This window comes from Mastomys coucha, unplaced genomic scaffold (genome assembly GCF_008632895.1).
Source record: "Mastomys coucha isolate ucsf_1 unplaced genomic scaffold, UCSF_Mcou_1 pScaffold7, whole genome shotgun sequence".
In the NCBI taxonomy this organism is placed as follows: domain Eukaryota; kingdom Metazoa; phylum Chordata; class Mammalia; order Rodentia; family Muridae; genus Mastomys; species Mastomys coucha.
In genome coordinates this window covers 102,055,454-102,077,576 of record NW_022196913.1, presented here as the reverse complement: position 1 = coordinate 102,077,576, position 22,123 = coordinate 102,055,454, and the positions used below count along the sequence as shown (strand labels likewise).

General features: G+C 36.3%; 1 protein-coding gene across 10 annotated transcripts in view; it reads left to right on the top strand.

Moving 5' to 3' along the window:
* Fam49b (family with sequence similarity 49 member B) overlaps window positions 1–22,123 on the top strand; it is a 131,845-nt gene that overhangs the window by 82,625 nt on the left and 27,097 nt on the right. For 5 of the 10 annotated variants that reach the window (XM_031358953.1, XM_031358951.1, XM_031358952.1 and 2 more), the window contains 2 exons: window positions 5,926–5,964; window positions 20,140–20,222. In XM_031358953.1, the coding sequence (XP_031214813.1) occupies window positions 20,150–20,222 (73 nt within the window). In that variant the 5' untranslated portion in view covers window positions 5,926–5,964; window positions 20,140–20,149. Of the gene's footprint in view, window positions 1–5,925; window positions 5,965–19,149; window positions 19,233–20,139; window positions 20,223–22,123 lie in introns of all 10 variants that reach the window. The other 5 variants (XM_031358958.1, XM_031358959.1, XM_031358956.1 and 2 more) reach the window with 4 other exon arrangements.

The window sequence follows — 22,123 nt, the reverse complement described above, 5'->3', positions numbered from 1 at the left end:
TGCAAGTGTTCCCCTTATACACAGTGAAATATTAACTTAAATAATTGAAACTCAACTGTAGTCTCCTTATTCCAGAACCCATGCATTAAATCATGCTGTAGTACTTCTAGTTTATTATTAGGGAATATATATGTGTGAGAGAGTGTGTGTGTGTGTGTGTGTGTGTGTGTTTACTGTTTTGTCTACCTATTCTGTTATTGTAAGTTTTCCTCCTGTTATGAATATTGAAGAACTTATTTAAACATTGGTGTAAATTCTTTACTTTGAGCTAAATTTATTTGTGTATGAAGAGTCCATGGAGTTCAAAAGGGTGTTGGAGCCCCTGAAGCTGGACTTACAGGTGGTTGTGAGCTGCCATATGCTTTCTGGGAGCCAAGCCCAGGTCTTCTGCAGGAGCAGTAAAGCACTCTTTACCACGTAGCATCTCTCCAGCACTTACTTTAGCTTTAAATGCCTGGTAACAGCTTTCTATCACGAATTTCTTATCACCCTTTAAATTTTAATGTACTTCTCCAATATCCAGTAAGACAATAATTTTCAGATTTAGTTCTGAAAAATAAGCTATAATCCATCTACAGTATACTGGCTGCAAAGGGTCTCAGTTTTCCATGAAATTATTCTAATACTACATATTAGAGAAATCTTTCATTGTATTATACAGTCACACTACCTTCCTCCTCTAGAATAGTCTTTTTTTTTTTAGCATTGTTTTTTTTTTAAATTGGATATTTTCTTTATTTACATTTCAAATTCCAGGTCTCCCCTTCGCATATCCCCTACTCCCTCCTCCACCTGCTTCTATCATCATATGCTCCCCCGCTCACCCACCCACTCCTGTCTTCCCGCCCTGGTATTTCCCAACACGGTAACACCCACTGGTCCAAGGGCAACTCTTTCCACTGATGTCCAACAAAGCCATCCTCTGCCTCATGCAGCCAGCTCTCGTGGGTCCTTCCATGTGTATTCTTTGGTTGGTGGTCCAGTCCCCAGGAGCTCCCGGGGTCGGGGGGGCGGTGTCTGGCCTGTTGACATTGTTGCTCTCTCCATGGGGTCCTCAGCTCCTTCAGTCCAATCTCTAACTCCTCCATCTGGGACCCCCATACTCAGTCCAGTGGTTGGCTTCGAGCATCCACCTCTGTATTTGTCAGGCACTGGCAGAGCCTCTCAGGAGACAGCCATATCAGGTTTCCATCAGCAAGCACTTCCCAGCATCCATGATAGTGTCTGGGTTTTGTGGCTGTATATGGGATGGATCCCCAGGTGGGGCAGTCTCTAGATAGCCTTTCCTTCAGTCTCTGCTCCATACTTTGTCTCCATATTTCCTCGTGTGAGTATTTTGTACACCCTTCTAAGAAGCACTGAAGCACTCACATTTTGGTCTTCTTCTTAGGCTTCATATGGTCTGTGAATTGAATCTTGGGTATTCCAAACTTTTGGGTTAATATCCACTTATCAGTGAGTACATACTAGAATATTCTTGAACTTCCATTTCCTTTTCCAACTTTTCTAATACCTATCCAATCTTCAAAGTGCACCTTAGACAAGGCATCAGAAAATCTCTCTACCACCTCTTAATTCCCATGCTGTATGTCTAGCTATAAATATACATTCTTAAGTTTGTCAGAGCACTATTTAGAGCAGTTTCTCAGAATACATTTTTACCTTATACTTTAACTTTCATAGTAAATTATGTTCTAATTATAGGGAGCACAGTCTTCATCATCATGTTTCTTGTGGTCTTTGTTTTGGCTTAAGTACATTATAAACTTTGTTTTTATTGTTGTTTTTTTAATGGCTATATATTAATAGAAGCTTTTTTAATTTCTCCATTTCTCCAACATTACAAACTATATGAGTTCTTCCCATCTATTCTCTTTTGCATAAAATTTTTATATGTTAGTATCTTAGTTACTTTTCTGTTGCTGTGTTGAAACACCATGACTAAGTCAATTTATAAAAGAAGACAATTAATTTGGGGCTCAAAGTTCCAGAATGTAATACAGTCCATGACTGTCATGGTGGGAGCAAGGCGGCAGGCAGACATGACTTTGGAGTCATATCTAAAAGTTTACATCTGATCCACAAGCGTGAGTGAAGAGAACAGAAAGGATTAAAAGGATGACTACACTGAGAATGGGTGGGCTTTTGAAACCTCCAAACCTACCTTCAGTGACACACCTTCAACAAGCCCACACCTCCTTTCCAAGTAGTTTTACCAACTAGGGCCATTCTCATTCTTTTAAGTTTTTTAATTCTTTTCTCTGAAGAAGTATAGGATATTTTATAGTATTTATTGTCAGACCTCGTCAGTGGCCCATTAATCAATCCAAATGCTCCTTTCTGTTTTTAAGATGATTTTGAAAGTTGTTTCCCTGATTGTCCAGGGAACCATGAACAAATTATCTTGTACCTAGGTTTTATAGCTAGTTATTGAGTACTATATAGCTCTAATACAGTGACCAAATGCTCTCAAGTCACAAGTTTTTTTGTTTTGTTTTGTTTTAAATTTATTTATCATTATACGTAAGTACACTGTAGCTGACTTCAGATGCACCAGAAGAGGGCATCAGATCTCATTATGGGTGGTTGTGAGCCACTATACGGTTGCTGGGATTTGAACTCAGGACCTTCTGAAGAGCAGTCAGTGCTCTTACCCACTGACCGAAGGTCACAAGTTTTTATGTCTTACCTTTTGCTGGAGGCTAAGAAATGATTTTTAATACTTGTTTTGTAGATACTAAGTGGTACTTGGATTACTCAATGTAAGTATTGCCTAGTATTTATGACTTGATGTTTTGTTACAAAGGTAAATATAATTGCTGGTGTTTTATTAGGTATTGGTTTATTAAGAGCTTGACAATGTGACTTCAAGTTTCCTCATGGTTTTATGCATGCGGTTCTGCTTTGTCTCTGTGGTTTTTAAAGTGGCTAGCCAAGAAGCCTCTTATTTCTGGGTAACTGCAATAGTCGTTAGGGAAAGTAGCTTGTTTTTGCAAGAAAAAGAGAGTAAAACTGTTCATTCCATTAGTATTAATAACATTGATCCAAGAAGCTTTCGTGTGGATAACCACAGTGATATTAGACTTTGATCATGGGTGGCTCACATATGCAGAGGGAAGTAAATGATTTAGAATTAATATGTAATACATTTTAGATAGTGGGAAGTTCTAAGACAGAGGTTTCAAATCAATGAATTAATAACTAAAGATAGGTTGCAGAGTATTTTGTTTGCTTTACTATTGGATAAAACATACAAGTGTGTGCATGCCTTAGTTACTACTATTTAAAGTGGTCACAGGTCTGTATTTGCTGACTTGTGAATTAATGTAGAACCTCAAGAGCTTGTAGATTTAATCCAACTAATGGGATGAGGCTTTTAGAGTAGGGCATGGAGTGCAGAGAAAGAAGTGGAAAGGAACCCAAAATTTTAACTAGAGAACCTGGAAAAGCAGAGTGGTCACATAAGATGATGGAGGTTGCTTCAAGTAGATCAAATTTGAGTAGTAAAAATGAAGAGTTCAGTTTGGGACATGTAAAGTGTGATTATCTCTTGGGGAAACTGAGTAGGTGGTCACAGTGCAAGTACCAAGTTAGACTCAATGTGAAAGCTTGAGCTATCTAGCTGTTCAGAAAAATTGTGAGACAAAATGAGATCCTGAAGGGAGCAAAGAACCTAAGACTATATGACCTTGGTATGACAATTTCAGGAGTTTGAAGGAAGAGGAGATCAAGAAAGGAGATTAAGGACTATCCAGTGATATAGGATGGTTTAGAAGGGAAATCACTTGGTTTGACCTCAGAAACAGCACAAGACAGACAGGCCTGTGTGCCTGTCTTTTTGGGTTCTGTTACTAAGAAATAGTTGGAAGGTAGGGAAAATGGGGAGAAAAGACAAAGGTGCATTATTGAGCAGGTCATCTCTGTGAGCAACTGACATACTCTTGAAGAAGTCTTTGAAAAGAAAACTATGCCTTCAAATAGGAGCCAAAGAGAGTATTTATCTTCCAGATTTCCTCTCCTGTTGATCAAAAGTTGTCTATAATGTTAACACGTTTACTTTTTACATTTGTCTGTCTCTCTAGATTCAGAATTTTATGGGCATTTCTTAGTCAAAATTCCATAGAGTCAGTGAGCCACAGAAAATGCAATTGAGATTCCATTGGAGTGAGGTGTCCTGTGTTGCCCACTCCCAGGGCTGTCTCTTAGATGGTGGTCACAGTCATAATAGATGTCTAGCAGAAGTCAGTAGAAAAGGCTCATTCTCATATTCTTGGTCTTCCTTCCTTTTAGCTAGCACTGCAGTAGGCTTATTCCTGAGTGACTTGGCCTTCTTCTCCAAGGGTCAAGTGCTTTAGTTGATTTGTCCTTTTTATGGCATAATTGCAGTAGCTGCTGGCTTAGTTGGCACTGGATAAGAAAAGATACTATTCTCATTACTAGGTCGTTGGTATTTCCCCTCTTGTTTCACTATGAAGTGGCATCCATAGGGCTTTATGGTTGTTAGGGCTAGTTTCTTGCCCATTCTTTTCCTCTTCTATCCATGGTAAGTTTAACACATTGTTCCAAAGTAAGGAGTTGAAAATAGCCAGACAATAGTCAATGCTTAGATTTCTGCAGAGCACTCCTGTTTCCCTTGTAGAAGGCCTTCTCTTTCCCACCTCTGCCCTTTAAGGGAAAAAAAAAAAAAAAGGCAAGCAAACAAACTGATCTGGAAGAGTTGGATGAATGGACTTTCTTTGCTATTTTTGTTTCCATCTGTTGACTGACTTAATTAAAATCAGAGACACATTTTAGCATGTAGGGGACAGTGTTAAGCATATGATCATTTGCCATCTGGGAACACAGTGCCACATGTCCTCAAGATGCTATCCAGTAATATTACATGGAAATTGTGTTTTTTAAATCTAGGACTCCTGAGTTATAAAGTAAACTATCAAGGAAAGAAATTTCCACATAAAAGTCAGCAGTCACATTAATTAGATAATTTTATATGTGACATAAGCAGTTACAATGGTTATCTTACAGGTGTTCTTAGTTGCAAAATTATAATACAGTCATTTTGAAGTGGTAAAACCCACTTGAAAGCACATTGTGGCTTACTTTGGTTCTGCCAAATCTCCCAGTAGCAAATGATGGGCTATTTACCATGAAATGTGTGTTTTAACACCTCGAATAAGACTGGCATTGAAGACTTTATCACCAGGTGAGCTTCAACTATGGTAAGAGGTACAAATAGGTCCCTTTGGCCCCTGTGGTAAGAATACAGAGAAATTTCTAATTGTGGATCTCTTGTTAACCTTTCTCATATTCTATGATGAGAATTGAGTTATGTTCTTGGTATACTGAGTGTGTTGAATGCTACATCCTTGCTGTTTGATCATTTATGTTCTTATAGGGCTAATATGATACTTATAGTAAGCCCTTCATATGCAGTGGTTGGATTCATCCAAGGAAATACACGTTACATTTCATGAATGTATGGTGTGGTGTGTATATATAATATATGAGCTTTTTTGTGTAGGTGATTGTGTGTGTATATGTAGAGAATAGAGATCAAAGTTGAGTATTTTTGCTCAACTACTCTTCACTTGAGCGGGGAGGGATTGTGTGTGTGTGTGTGTGAGAGAGAGAGAGAGAGAGAACACACACACAGAGAAGAAAGAGGAGGGAGAGGGAGAGAGAGGTGTGTGTTAGTCTTTAACTGAACCTGAAGCAATTTGGGTAGGCTGGCAGGCTGGTAAGCTTGGAAGAATCTCTGTGTTCCGTTCTCCTCTGACTCTGGGATGATAAGTCTTATACCACTATGCTCAGCTCTGTATGTGGTTCTGGGGAACTTGGGTACTTATCCTTGAGGTTAGTTGTAATGACTTAGTTGGAAGTATAATGATGTTTTAGACTCTTCTTCCCTTTCTTTTCTTTAAACAGATAGAAGGACAAGGACAGAATCACCAGCACTGGCTGAAGGTAAATATGTCTTTGAGGGAAATGATTGTTGACACATATATGAAATATAAAATAAATATAAACCTACATTAAGAAAATATCATTTTGGGAAATGTTTTTTTATATATTGAAGTCAATATAAAACTTACTAAAAGTGTATTTAGATAATATTGTATAATTTCTTAGAATAGGGAGTAATAGGGAATCTATAAATCAATTAGAACTTTTACTGACAGCCCTTCAAACAGGAGAAGCATATGTTTTCCTTTGGATTCCTTTCTCTGTAACCAGTAGACTTGATCAATAAAAGTTCAAGATATAACTTTAATAGTATAATAAGTGAGAGGGGGAAAATATGGTACCTATCCTATGGAAACTTTTATACATTATCTTAAATAAGAATTCTATCGTGTTGTTAGTTTTAGTCCTTTAAGAAAAATGTCTGAAGGTTTCATTGAGATGGCACAAGAGGTGAAAGTACTTGCCGTGAGAGTGAAAGCTGAGCTGGAGTTCCTGAACCTAAGTGGGAGAAACAAATGACTAGTTCTGACAAGGTGTCCTCTGACCTCCAGGTGCACACGCAAATATACATATGTACATGTATCCATGTATAATAAATAGCAAAGATCAAGTAAAAATGTTTAAAAATCTTAGAAGTAATGAATGCTAAACAATTGCCATTAAAGGGTCTTGAGTACATAAATATTTATAATTCTTTGATTATTTGTTTTGCTAATATTTTACTTTCAGAAATTTATAGATATTTAAAAATCTTAGTTTTTGTAGATGTACTTTGTGGTTTTCCAGTTAAAAATTTGTTGTAAAAAATCTTATTTTTATTTTAAAAATTTAAGGTATTTTTAAAATATCTAATATTTAAACATTTAAATAATTAAAAATATTTAATTATAAATATTTTATCTTAAAATTCTGTCCTCTTCTAAGTTACAAAGGAAAGCATAGTTATATTTCAAAACTAGTCATTTTATTAGAGTGGATATGACAGTCCTCATGAGGACCCCTCAAGTGTTATTAGTTCCCTGATCTGTGTCACCAGTTGTCATGCTAAGGACATCTTTGGTAATCTGTAGGAGCCTGTGACCTCTGACCCACAATAATGGTTCCAAACACTCATGCTTGTGTGAGGAGCCCAGTTAAAATGAAATAACATCACAAATATGCAGATTATGGATAGGCAAATCTGTCCTTTCCACAGTATAAGCTTTAGAACAGCAGTTCTCAACCTGTGGGTTGTAACTCCTTTCACGGGGTTGCCTAAATCTGTTGAAAAACACAGATATTTACAGTTTGATACATAACAGTAGCAAAATTACAGTTATAAAGTAACAATGAAAATAACTTTATGGTTGGAGTTACCACACATGAGGAACTATATTAAAGGGTTACAGCATTAGGAAGGTTGAGAACCACTTCTTTAGAATAACTGCTAACTACTATAAAAGTATTTGTAATTTTAATTAGTAACAAGTTCACAGAAACTGCTTTTGCTATAACTTGTTGACTATAATCTTGATTAAAAGACTTGCACATTTCTCATGTAGAAGTTGGTAAAACATTTCCTGTTCAGTTTCATAGACATTGCACTCTCTGAAGAGTGAGGAACCACATCCTCCTTCAGTGTGTAGTTTCCCTGGTCCTATATAACTAATCTTAAAAGAAAAGGGATGCCTGGGATGGTTGTAAAGATTGTAGACCCAGCATTCTGGAGGTTGAGACAGGAGAGGAACATTGCAAGTTTGTGGCTAGTCTGAGGTACAGATAGAGAGTCCTTGTCTCCAGTGAAGAGGGTGTGTATGTCCATTCCTTTGAAATATACTAATAGTAAAGATTAGAAGTTTGTGAAAAGTCTTTGAAGACAATTCTATTTGCTGGTCAGTAACAACAGAAACAATATATTTTGGGAAAGAGCATTTGATAGACACTCAAAGGTTCAGGGAATGGAGATCTGTGGCAGTTTAGCTGATTGCAAAAGCACCACCAACATTGGTTTTAAAGGGGCCAGTTGTATTATGTTTATACTGAATTCTTTCTATAAGTATGATCTGGCCTCAGTACTCCATCTTAAAGATGTTCTTACAAGATGCAGTTCCAGGTTTCTTAAAGGAAACACTGCTATTCCACTAGTTGCTGGTTTGACCTAAATCACAAATTTTCTCTAGTTCTTAGGTTTCTTTCACAAAATTCAGGAGTTGAGTTTTTCCCAACATTTCACACATTCTTTATTTGGTATGCATGCTTCTGTCCTCTTTCATTTAATCTTTTCTTTTTTATCTCTCCCAGCAACCTTGAACATATGGCAGGAATATTGAAGCAATAAATGAGATAAACTTTGGCTTATGTATAAGTATGTGTATCTTACATGCTACATAAAATATATTAAGGTATATATGTATGTGTTATTACAATGTTAAAAGCTGTAATACTCAGTGACATACTTTGTTAAATTTATATGCTATATGCATACTACATTTGGTCTTAATGACTTTAATTTATTTAAAATTCTATGCTATTAAGAAAATACTTTTAGTGTTTGTCTATAAATTTGCCTTTAAGAAAATAAAAGCACCAGCATTTACATTGTTACGTTAAATGCCTTAGAATTTGAGGCTTACCTGGGCTACATAGTGAATCCTGTCTCAAATAAAATAAAGTTTACCCAGGAGGTTGTTTGTACTCTTCAAATGAAGTAAGACAGTATTTTTTAAACTGATATAATAAAAAAAAACAACCCATGTATTTATTTGTAATTAACCACCTACTTGACAATGTAATCTTGTAATGATGGCCACTGCCAGAGTCCAATTAGCATTGTAAGAGATAATGATTCATAAGCATAGAAGATTATTTAAGTACTGTCTTAGTTAGGGTTTCTATTACTGTGAAGAGGCACCATGACCAAGGCAACTATTATAAAGGACAGTGTTTAATTGGGGCTGGCTTACAGTTTCAGAGGTTCAGTCCATTATCAAGGCAGGAAGCATGGTAGCATCCAGGCAGGCATGGTGCAGGAGGAGCTGAGAGTTCTGCATCTTGTTCAGAAGGCAAACAGGAGAGGACTTCTTTCTGCCTTTCAGGCAGCTGTGAGATCAAAGCCCACCCCTACTGTGACACATTCTTCCAAGGAGGCTATACCTCCTAATAGTGCCACTCCCTGGGCCAAACTTATTCAGACCACCACCACAAGCAGAGAAAAATATGTGGAGTTTTATTTTTGTATTTTGTTTAATTATGAGCCTAGAGGAGATATGTTTAAGAGAATGATTTTTAAGCTTTAAGTGTAAGAATAGAGGAAACAATTTTTCTGTGCTAACTTGCTTCATTTTGCCAGGCCCAGTAAAGACCACTGAGTATTATTTAAAGACTTTTAGCACCCGTGTCCTCTAATAATCATTCTTACAAAACATGTTTATGCTGAAGCTTTTTTTAAATCAGTTTACAAATTTTAGTACTAGTAATTTCAGAAATCTGAGGTTTTTCTCAATTTCATCCATTATTGGTTTTTCTCAATTTCATCCATTATTAGTAGATAAAGTACCTGTGTCGTCTGTAGGAAACTCTAGATAAAACAGTTACCAACTAACACCCCATGGAAAGGTCCACTTCCATTGTTGCTTTAGTCTTTAGGGCTAAAGAAACTCCTTATGGTAAATGTCTCACAAACATACAAGCTTTGCTCTCTAGAAGCCAATCCTCATAATTACTAATTAGGGGAAATAAATTTTACGTGTGAGTATAGTGTAATAATCTAATGGGGGTGCTAATCTTTCAACTTCCTTTTCACATAACTGAAGATACCTCAAGTTCTATTAAATAGTTAGAAGGCATTTTTAAGATTTGATTATTGATGGCCACTGAGAATTAGAACAAATGAAGAAAAATTAACACATGAGTGATTTCAGCTTAGTATACAGATTTCATATTCTTAAGGCCAGAATTTATGTCATGTTGTATATTCAATGACTGGTTGAAATTTATTTCTTTTTTTCCCCCTAAAAATTGGCTGAAATCTAGATAAATTCTACAAAGAACATTTAAACAGTAGCTGGATAGCTATTTGGATGCTATAGGGGAAATTCAAACTAAGGTAAAAATGACTATGATTGATTGAGCCTCCTATTTTAGCATGTATGGTCCCATCTCTGGTTTAAGATTATTGGTACCATAATTATTAGTAACCAAGTATAAGAACCATTTGATGTATTTTAATCTGTACAGGGATATTAACTTAAGAACCCTTGATCCACATAGAAAATAAGGGACACCTGACTTAATAAAATACTTTATCTCTTAATAGAAATTATGAGGAGAAGAAGAAAGTGGAAACACAATTTAAAAGTCTCATTGTTTCAGCCCTAGTGAGATATTCCTACTTGTGAAATTGTGGTAGATTTCTGAGCTCCTCCCTCTTTTATTCCTAAAAAGGCTAAGGGTATGACAGGGAATGTTGGTGTGGAGTGGACAGTAATGTCTCTGTAGCTCTTATTCTCCATGCAAAAACTAAAAACAATGTTATTAATGATAATGTTGGTATTACTTATTTTGGCCCTTGCTATAATGTTTATAAACATGTGCACCACTATTGAAGATGATGAGTTTGGTGATAAGAAAGAGCCTCATGGAAAAGTCTTGCAGTCTCTGCCAGTTTAGTATCTTAGCACTAAACATTTACTTTCCAGCCTTGCTCTTGATTTCCATAATCTTTGTGGAATTTGTATTTGAATGATAATTTCATAGGTAACAGTTTATAAGCTTATTTCTTAACTTATAAATTTATACTGTTTTATGGGGTGATTCTCATTCAGGTATTTGCTTTTTTGATGAATAGGTTTTTTTTGACATACTAATCAAAAAGTCCATGAATTCAATAAATATTTGTTGAAATGAGCTGTTAGAGTATGTCTGCTATAAAGTAGTTTGAAACATGAAAAAGATGAACACTGCCTACAGTTTTGTCCAACTTTGCTGTTAAACTCATTGAGGAACTAACATGTTTTGTAGTTTATAAACTATTCTAGGGGATATGAAGTGCTTATATATAAAATAGTCCTGATAAAAATGCCATTCAAGGGCAGAGAAAGAAATTACAGACCAACTTATAATCTAAAGCAGAGTGTTAGGAAGCCATGCATGATAATGTAGGAGTCTAAGGGAAGAGGATCCTGAATTAGAGGCCAGGTTAGGTGACCTAGTGAGACCCTGTCTCAGTAAGCAGATTAGAATGAAGAACAAAAAATATGAACTGAATCTAAAATTATCTAAAGATCTAGAGACGTAAGAGAATCTAACCATAGACACTTTAAAAATGGTTTGATCCTAGAGAATTAAAAAAATGGTTTAGCAGTAGAAAAGGAACTCATAATTTACTGTATTCATAGATTAGTGACAGTGTAATTGATATTGTAAGGTGACAATATAGTTCTGCCTGAATAAATTATATAGCAAATGTAAATAAAAATCTCTTTAGGATTTTGTAGGGTTAGGAATAAAAGGGGTGACTGTTAATCATTATGTGCTGGTACATGTTCATATTGGTACACAGAGGCCGGAGTTCCACCTTCGATGGTGCTCTTCAGATGTCATCCACTTTGAGTCTTAGAACAGGCCCTCATTAGCCTGGAGCTTGGTAGGTAGGCTGTACTATGTGGCCAGTTTGTCCCACAGATCTGCCTGTTTCTTCTGTGCCCAACTTTTGTACATGATTTCTGGGATCTGACTTAGCCAATGTCCTGTTGCTGTAAAAAAGATGCCATGACCACAGCAACTCTTATAAAAGAAAAGCATTGAGGCTTGCTTACATTTAAATGTTTCCATTATCATGGTGTGAAGCATGGAAGCCTGCAGGCAGACATGGTCTGTATCTGGATCAACAGGCAGCAGGAAGAGAGACTCTGGGCCTGGGTTGAGTATTTTGAAATCTCAAAGCCACCTCCAGTGAAACACTTTCTCTAGTAAGGCCATACCTAATGCTATTCTCTAATCATTCAAATATGAGTCTGTGGGAGCCATTCTTACTCAGACAACCACAGGTTCAAACTGAGGTTTGGCAGCCACTTTAGTGACTGATATTTCCCCAGCCCACTTGATAATTTTTGTAGAATTTGATAACCACACTGAATTAAAGACTAAAACCAGGCGAGGCAGTTCTGAAGAATTACTACTTAGCACTGAGCACAAAGAAAAGGTGATAAATTGAGCTGTTACTATAAACAACACATGAGCAGAATTAAGAAATGTTAGGGACCTATTGAGGAAGCAGTTCCCTATTATTTATGTATAAAAACTAGTTTTATAGAAGTCCTTACTTAGAATTCTTAAAACTCAGGAAAAAAAAAAATAGTGGCAGACCAGTTAGCATTAAGAAAACAGATCAGCCTGGGAATTTTTTAGAACAGAATACGATATGGAGAATTTCTAATACAAAGGTATTAGAAAAACTAGAACAACCAAAACCAAGATGAAATAGAGCAGTAAAAGGAAAGAAATCTAAGATAGGCCTATATAATTCCAGCTATTCAGGAAGCTAAGGCAGGAGAATTACAAATTCAAGAATAGCCTGGACAAATTAGTGAGACCCTTTCCCCCCAAATAATAAGAGCACTGGGGAGAAAAGTCAGTGGTAGAGGCAAAAAGCCTAGCATACCGAAAAGCTGTAGGTTCAGTATTGACTCCACCTACAGAAAAAAGGAAAATTAAAGACACTTTGGGCCATCACCCCATTCCCACTATTCAGCAACTGCTAACCTGTCCTGCCTGGGTACTTCTGTTTCCCTCCTGCCTTCTCTTTACCTTCCAGAGCCTTCCATTGGCATAGCTAGCAGAAACTGGGCCATGGAGATATGTCATTTACAGGTTGTGTAAACTCAAAAAGAGGGCATATATTTTTTAAAAAAAAATTTTTTTTGTTGTGTATTTTCAGTTATTTCTCAGCTTAAAGAATTAAAACTCAATTCTTTCTGGGTAGTCTTTACCAGCCTTACTGAGACTGGATGAGATATTCCTCTTTGTTCATAGTTTCCTTTGCTCATTTCACACACTATCAATCTGGTATCTCTATTTGTCTTTGAATCCCTCAATTCTAGATTTTCATTAACTACCAGCAGTACCAGATAATATATAATATATATAGAACCATTTGGACCTTTATGTAATGATAAATCAAATAAAATAGGTCATCTACAATTTGAAACATTTATATTAGGAGTAAGGGAATGTGTCTGAATTCTAATCCAAGCTTTGTGGTTAGGCACATGTGCTCTGTAGTGACTGACCACATTTTTAAATGCTTTACCTTATTTGTACATTATAGTTATCTAAAAATGAGAGATTCCTTGAATACACCAATAATTGAGGAACTAGAACATTATTGGAACTTTGGAGTTACCCAGTGTTATGGTTTTCCCCTCCAAATAGCTACTATATGTAATATGTCTTTTCATGCCATCACATAACTTAGTTTCCATACTCTGCTGTTTCTCATTTAAGGAATTTGTAGCTAGAGTTAGTTTATTTGTACTGTATTATAATTCTTTGGATACATGTAGCACATGTGCTTTGTATTGAACACCAGACTCTCTCAAAGTAACCATACCCATTTACACTTCCATCAGCAGCACTCCTGTTGTTCCTTTCCCTTAAGTCCGTATAGTACAACTTTGGAATCTATACTAGAATAAAATCATTTTAAAAGGCTGTTCTTGAAATGAAGTATAATTATGTGATTATTGCTGTTATGAATTTTAAAGTGTTAAGTTTAATAAAGTGAGTTTTAAAATGGAGAGGCGGCTTAGGGGTTGAGAGCATTGACTACTCTTCCAGAGGTCCTGAGTTCAGTTCCCAGCAACCACATGGTGGACCCTCTTCTAGTATGCAGGCATAAATGCAGGCAGAACACTGTGTACATAATGAATAGATAGATAGATGGATGGATGGATGGATGGATGGATGGATGGATGGATGTTTAGAAAAAGAAAGTGAGTTTTGAATACTGTAGTTGTTTAATAATAATATTTTTTCAGAGGAGTATTAAGCATTTCCATCACAGCATTCTGAATATTCTTGTATTGTTTGCCTCTCTGTTAGCTGTGATGACTGAAGGCCATTCTAATTAAACTCTGATACTGTGAAAGTCGGATAAAGTACCTTGGTTGTGGTTCACTTCTACTTTCATGTACTGATCTCTCAATTTCTTATACATGACTTCATAGCTTTATAAGTAAATTTTATAGTTGAATTAAGGTTCTTCACTTTATTTTGTTTTTTGTTTTGTTTTTTGAGACAGGGTTTCTCTTTGTAGCCCTGGCTGTCCTGGAACTCACTCTGTAGACCAGGCTGGCCTTGAACTCAGAAATCCGCCTGTCTCTGCCTCCCAAGTGCTGGGATTAAAGGCGTGTATCACCACGCCTGGCTAGGTTCTTCACTTTAAAGCTAGAAGTTGAAATAAAAATTGAAAGTGTATCCACTAGATTTCACTATAGGAAAAATATCACACATGTATGATGTAGCTGAAGCAATGCCGTTTTACAAGTAAACTTACTTTACATGAGACACACATTGTGAGACACAGAATAAAAAGTCAGCTTTCTCAGTTTTACTTATCATACTAAACTTTTGATCTTGGCATGAGCCCTTAATAAATCATGGTGAGAGTATAATCTGCTATAGTGAACACTTAGTACTTTGTTGTGAGCTGTTAAAAGACTGGTTTATCTTATAAAAGAGATTGTCAGGGGCAAAAAGGGTAGAAACTGGGTGACTACTTAGTGACATTGAAATAATCTTAGCAAGAAGCAGTGCTGTTAAGGGCCTGGATAGTGAAGCAGTAAGCCATAAGCTAGTGACAAAAAGTATACTGATAATGTTAGTGTATTAGCTGCTTTTGACAGTGATAAGGTGGGACTTGAATACTGGCAACATGGTGGTTACTTGATGGCTTTGCCACAACAGTTAAGTAATGTGGTCTTGGCACAGAGTTTGGTGGATTAGGTTTGACAGAGTGGAAATTGGTGAGGAAGCAAAGCTGATGAGCACAGAAAACTGCTTTTAAGGAATTTTCCTGCAAAGAAGAAACGGAGTAATATGGGAGTTAGGGGAGAAAAGAGAATAATAATACACTTTTGTTTTATTTTAAGAGAGGAAAAATAAATACATGCATGCTAATGATACATGTATCCTAATAGAATATACAAAAAGAAAAACCATAAAATAGGAAGGAAACTTGAGAGAATGTATTATACTAAATAAAAGCATGGGGCTGGAACGATGGCTCAGAGATTAAGAACACTGGCTGCTCTTCCAGAAGCTCTGAGTTCAATTCCCAGCAACCACATGTGACTCACAACCATCTGTAATGGGATCTGATGCTCCCCCCTCTTCTGGCACATGAGGTGTACATGCAGATAGAGTACTCATATATTCAATAAATAAATATTTTTTCTTTAAAAAAAGAAATCATGAGTATAAACCTAGTCAAATACTTCAGAAGTTGAAATATGATAATTGCCTTTTAAATTTTAAAATTTCTCAGTGGCTTTGACAGGGAAGGCTTCATTGTCATGGTGGATGTTAAGAGGCAGATAGGAATGAATTAGAAGATTAGGAGTTGAAAAAGTAGAGAAGACTGATGGCAGACAGTACTATTTATACTTAGCAACCGAGTTGTAATAAAGATAGGAAACATGTAATAAAGATAGGAAACATAGTGGAGCAGGCAGGAGGTTCTGAGGTGTGCAGAGCCAGTGTTTGGAAGTAGGGTTGGCTTAGGACCCTGAAGTTACTAGTAAAGCAAGTGGACGTGGACAGTTTTGCCTCATTTTAGAAGTTTATCACCTTAAAGCATAGCCATACTTAGGAGGAAGGGCTAGAAAATTGAACTAAGAACATTTATTCCAATATTAAGATTTGTGATGCCACAAAGTGTGTATATTCAGGTACTGGTGCATAGGTATGAACACTTATAATGTACATGGGGAATCAGGAAGATATTGTCTTCCAGTATCCCACACTTAGTTTTGACAGTCTCTCACATGAATTGTCTGTAGCCAGCAAGCTCTTGGGATCCACTGGCTTCGTCCCTTCAATAATGGGTTACAGACTGGAAACATTTGCATTTTGCATGTGAAAGATGGAGTAAGATAATTTCTTGCATGGGAGAATGGTGGGAGGCTTGAGAAGATTTTTTTAAATGTATGGAATTGTCCCTTGGTGTAGCTATTCAGAGCATGTCTTGGTATTTATGGTCGTGTATTTGAAAGCTACAGCTGTCAACCAGGAGTACTTGTGCCTCCTGAGAAACACTTGTCACTATTTGGAGACACTCTTAGCTGTCAGTGAATATGGACATTTGGGCAACAGTTGTGCTAGATCAGTCATTCTCTCCCAGAGATAATTTTGCCCTAGGGGGACATTCATGGGACAGTTTTTGCTTACCACATTGTGGTTTTATGAGCATGTGCAGTTTTATTGGTTTCTATTGGTTTGAGGCTCAGGATACTGTTAAATATGCCACTGTGTGAGGTAGCCCTCAGTAACAAAAGAATTATCTAGCCAAGTGGTGCCAAAATTGAGCAACACCAGATAAGCAATCATTTTCAAAGTAAGCATTTATATTGGGGTAAAAGACAAGAAATCCTACTGTAGAATGAGTAAGTCAAGACCAGGTATACTGCAGTGGTGAGGAGTGTAGGCCCACATTAGGGTATGATCTCTGGAAACCAGCAGATTTACAGAAGGAGATGTGAGAAAACAAACTTAGCCAGTACCAACATTTTCCCTGCAGGTGGCATGGTGTACATGTTGCTCCCTTCTTCCTCCCTCCTGTACTATGATGTTATGTCAGGAAGACTGCTTTTAAAATGCCATTTGGCAACATTCTTGACACAAATGGGCTAAAAATGGGCTTTATTCTACTTATACCTTTGAAATCCATTGATAAGTTGGAGGCCTTTATTTCCCTCATGCTGTGATAAAACATCAAGGCCAAGGCAGCTTACAGAGGGGGTTCATTTGGGCTTATGGATCTAGAGGATTAAGAGTTCATCATGGCAGGAGAAGCATGTTAGCACAAGCTCTGGAGCAAGATGCTGAGGGCTCACATCTTGGATTGAAAGAAAAAGTAGAGAAAGCATACTGGGAATGTTATGTGGCTTTTAGACCTCAAAGCTTACCCTCTGACATACTTCCTCTTGTAAAAGCATACTTCTTAAGCCTGTCCAAATAACACTGCCAACTGCAGAATAAGTATTCAAATAGCTAAGCCTGTTGGAGACGTTCTCATTCAAACTACTACTACTATTTTGTGTTAGAAGGAATAGAGCCACTTTTTACTCCCCTTTCCTCTTCCTCCTGACCAGTTTGAGGTAATTTGGATTTGATGATTTAAGGAAAATGATTACTTTTCCTTGGATATGAAAGCTTGGTATAAGGCTGTCTCAGTCTACATAGTGAATTCCAGGTAGCCAGGACTACATAATGAAACTCTATCTCAAAAGTCAGCTTAGTATTAAACTTTTTACAATGTGTAAGATAATTACAGTGATAACTATTAGATGCTTTCTTCTAAATCACTGAATCCACTTTCATGAAACATTGTACAAAACAGAATGTTGAATGTTCTATTGAATATGACATACTGAGTGAGTAATAAAAATAGTATAGATTAAAAGGTAGAGCTGGGATGTGGTTCAGTTGGTAAAATGCTTGCCTTTAAGGATGAGTTGGACTCCCTAACATTCCCTTAAAAGCTGGTTGTAAAAGTATGCACTTGTTATTTGTGCACTGAAGAAGAAGAGATAGGTAGATTCAATGGCCAGCCAGCCTTTTAGAATCATAAGCTCTGACTGGGTTCAATGGGTTCCCTGTCTCAAACAAACAAACAAGAACAAAAACCACTGTGGAAGAACAAAAACCAGTGTGGAAAGCTGTTGGGGAAAACGCTTGTCACCAACCTTTGGCCTCCACATATACATACACACATGTGCACACAGACATGTACATAGTATACTACTAAAGAAGAGGAGGGGGTGATTTGGAAGGAATATTATCTGAAAGAAGTAGAACCAATTTAGTACTTAGTATAGTTTAGCATTTTATACAAGATATTTTTGCCTTACTGACTGTGACTTTGGCCTCTAATAAGAAACTGTTAACACCTGTATACTTTTATCCTCGCTGGGAAGGTGACAGGGACGCAAACCAGTGTTGAGAATAGGTAGGAGTCAGGGCAGGCACTAAAGTTCTAGTTCTGTTAAGGCGTTTGAATGGGAGTGAGCAATAAGGTATCTTCTTTTCCTTGGTGGAAATATCATTACTTTTAATTTTTGTATCATGTAAATATTGTCTGTGCAGTTTAGCAGAGGGAAAGGAATATTGTAGTTGGAGGGGGAGGGGGGTTCTGAGTAGTCCTGACATTATTTTTTGTTTGAGGTTGCTCTTGTACTCTAGCTTCTAGGTTTGAACCTGGTTTCTGGACACCACCTTTCACCTTCACAGAGCCATGGCAAATCCTTGGGCAAGATTTACGCCAGTGTTTTTTCATTGTATTTTGTCTGCAAACTTATAAAGTTGGAACAGTAGCTGGTTCTGTGTGTGGTGTTTGCTGGGTTAACTTTTCAGTCACGTGTCATGCATACAGCAGAACACTCAGTTAAGAATTGATAATAAAGTTTTGGTGATTCTTAGAAGAGAAAAAAGTATTGTGATTTTGTATAGTAATTTTCTTAAGGGGTTAATTGATAACCTTCTTCAGTTATCAGTGGTTTAAATACTGTCTTTGTATATGTAATAGGATTTGATTGAACTTGAAGGACAAAACCTTCATTAATTTAAAAATAATGGTCTGGATATTTACATATTTAAAAAACACTGCTGTTAATTTAAGTTTAGAATATGTACCTCAGAAGTCTTTTAAAAAGAACATTAGCATAGCTTTTAATCAAGTGTAAATATTGGAACCTATATGTAAAAATATCTTTTCCCCATCTTGCTTATATAACTTTTTTACTATGTGAAACCAGAGGGACAGGAGCTATAAACTCAGCTGAGTGAACCTTTGTTGTTCCAAGTTACCAATGTGAGAACCATGTGAACCTGCACCTGTTGGCATCTATGAGCAAACCAGCCTTGCTGAACCCCAGGCCTCTACTTCAGCCTTTTACTGGAACTAAATGATGTTGCCATTTTTATTTTTAGGTTTGCTGGCATGGGTAATCTCATTAAGGTGCTAACCAGGGACATAGACCACAATGCAGCACATTTTTTCTTGGACTTTGAAAGTAAGTCTCCTTAGCCCTTCACAGCTGGTGCATAATGGTAAAGGTGGAGGATTGATTATATTCACACCACAGTGAAGGCCAGCAGAATATTTATTAATTAAACATGGGGAATCAAATAAAGGTTGCATGATTTTTTTCCCTTAATTGTAGGCAAACATCACCATCATATGTATAATTCTTTAGTTTCTCATTTGCTAAAATCATGTTGAGTCTGTAGCCAGTGGTGTCCTTTCATTAGTCCATGAAGCAAGTAGCCTTATGATGAATATTCTAATAGTATGCTTTAGTGACTATGCCAAAGGCTGTCCATTTATCATCCTATAATAATCTGCTTTAAGAAATAAAATCTGTGCTGCATATCTAAAATGAATACTTTAAATAGCTTCCACAAATTTTACAAATCAGATTTGGTGAGAAATACCTGCTATATTCATTGGCATAAAGGAAGTAATTTTTACATTTTAAAATGAGATGTGAAGGTGAGCTTTGGCTAAACCTTAATATTTGGCCCTTAAATAAATTACTGTTTCATTGCTATACTTGGAAAGTTTCATGTGAATGATTCTTGATCGAAATTTTTTTTTTCAGAATATTAGCACTATTGAAATACTTAAAGAATTTTTCATTATAAGGCCATTAATGAAACTTGTCTTGGGAGAATTTTGAGAAGAATTAGAGCAACAGTTGTACCATTATATACAGGAAAAACCATATTTCACCTCTAGGTCCTACACATCAACACCTTGAGAACCCGGTTTGCTGTCTGCCAGAGCACAGTCTGGGTAACCTGAAGGATGAATTCATGGCCTAATGAACATTTTCCCTGTTACTATTTTTTTCTTTAAGTCAATTTCAGATGTTCTTTTTATAAAGGGATATTTTCTCTTTCTCATTCTTGTCTTGACAGGTACCTTAACATGGGGAATCTTCTTAAAGTTTTGACATGCACAGACCTTGAGCAGGGGCCAAATTTTTTCCTTGATTTTGAAAGTGAGAAGATGATTTTATATCTATTTCTCTTTGCCTGCAGTAGACTGCGTTTGTCTTGCACTAATGAATGTTTCCACTTTGCCATCTTTTTAACTGCTTTGCATGACTGAGCTATGAATTGTTTGATTAAAACTTTTCTGGTGCCTTCTAGAACTGAACCATCTTATAAAGTAAATTATAGTAATAAAGTAATCATTTGAATTTTCAAGAGTTATGTCTCTTAATTGGCAATTATTTTATTATATAAGCCCTATAATAATGAAAACACTTATGAAAAAAATTAAGGAAAAAACCCACTACCTCCATATCTGCTAATAAAAGCAGTATTTGAGGGAAAGTTGTATTACAATTGAGAAAAAAGATGGACCAGGTTTTGTTTATTTCTTATGCATATATAAAGTATTTTAAACTTGGATCAGTTCATGACGGCTATTCAGAGCTCAGGAATTTGGGCATACTATTAAAAGGTAAGTGTGAACCTAAATTATGTAATTTTTACAGATAATTTAAGTTAAAATGATTTTGTGCATTTCAGGAATTCATTTTATTCTAACTCTGAGTAAAAAGAAAAATTACAGGTTCACAGACCTTTAAGTAATTTGCCTTGTATCTGTTCTGTGTTGCATGACTTATTGTATTGTGGTCTGAGAGCGGCAGGTAAGTGCCACTGAGCTCTGTGCATGCTCTGCTTTTGGCTTTTGGCTGTCAGTATTGCTTCAGCTTGTCTGATTGTTAAATTGAGAAAAATGATTTTAAATTGATGTTATAGTGTGAATGTTGCTATTTTAATGGATAATTAGAAAATTGTTAGGAAAGGGTGAAGAGATATTTGTAAATCATGTGTTTTGTTATATTTGAACAGATTTTTAAGTACTTTAATTTTAGACTTTGATTTTGAAAAGCAAATAACTTGAAAAGAGAGTCATTTGTTTTTCACCTTCAACTTAGTTTTTATATAGTTTATTCTATTTTATGGCCCATTTCCACAATTTGTCCTTTAAGCAAGGTAATGATTGATACATACATATATACATACATACATACATACATACATACATGCATGCATATTTTTATTTTGTAGAATACTTTGTAGTCTCTAATATGTTCCTAGTTTTAGTACATTTGCACAAAAATCTGTTAGAGTCTGGGTGCTGTGTAGGCTAATAAAGGAGGAAGGCCAAAATCAAGACCAATAAAACTGTTGAGATCTTAGGGAAAGTGCACCAGATGAACATTAGTCTTCTTGACCCTTCTCAACAATTGCACAGTGCTGTTCTAAGTGCATGTTCAGCATGGATTTTAATCAGCTTGAGGATGTTGAGCACACTGCTGACTTAAAGAATGTTCTTCCAGAGGAGGCAACTTACATTAAAGCTGTATTAGTTTATTTGCTCTGTTTGAAACTTGGTCCTCTATATTTTTCTGCTCTTCTGTCTTCTTTTTCCTTTGTCCCAAATGTCTTACATTTGCAGAATCTTGGCTTTGATATAGTCAAGATCTTGTTCAAGACTTGGCACTTGATCTTTTTATAAAGCTAGCATTCTGTGTTGTTAAAGTATGAACCATAATTTAAATGTAGAACTTGAAAAGATTACTAGATCCTGTCTTGCAGGACTGTGGTGGGGGTATTTGCATCTCTATCTTCACATTTTAAATACCTAATAATAGTGGTAGAGAAAGGTTCAAGTCACAATGACAAAAATAGTCAGTAGTGTAAAACTGTGTGTGAACCTTTAAAAGCAAACTTTTAAGAGGTGATTATATTAAAAAATGTGTTTTGCCTTCATCATATTTGTGCACATGTGTGTGGTGCTTGGTATATACTAAAAGAGGGCATCAGCTCCCCCTGGAACTGGAGTTTGCAAGTAGCACTGAGCTGCCATGTGGATGCTGGAAATTGA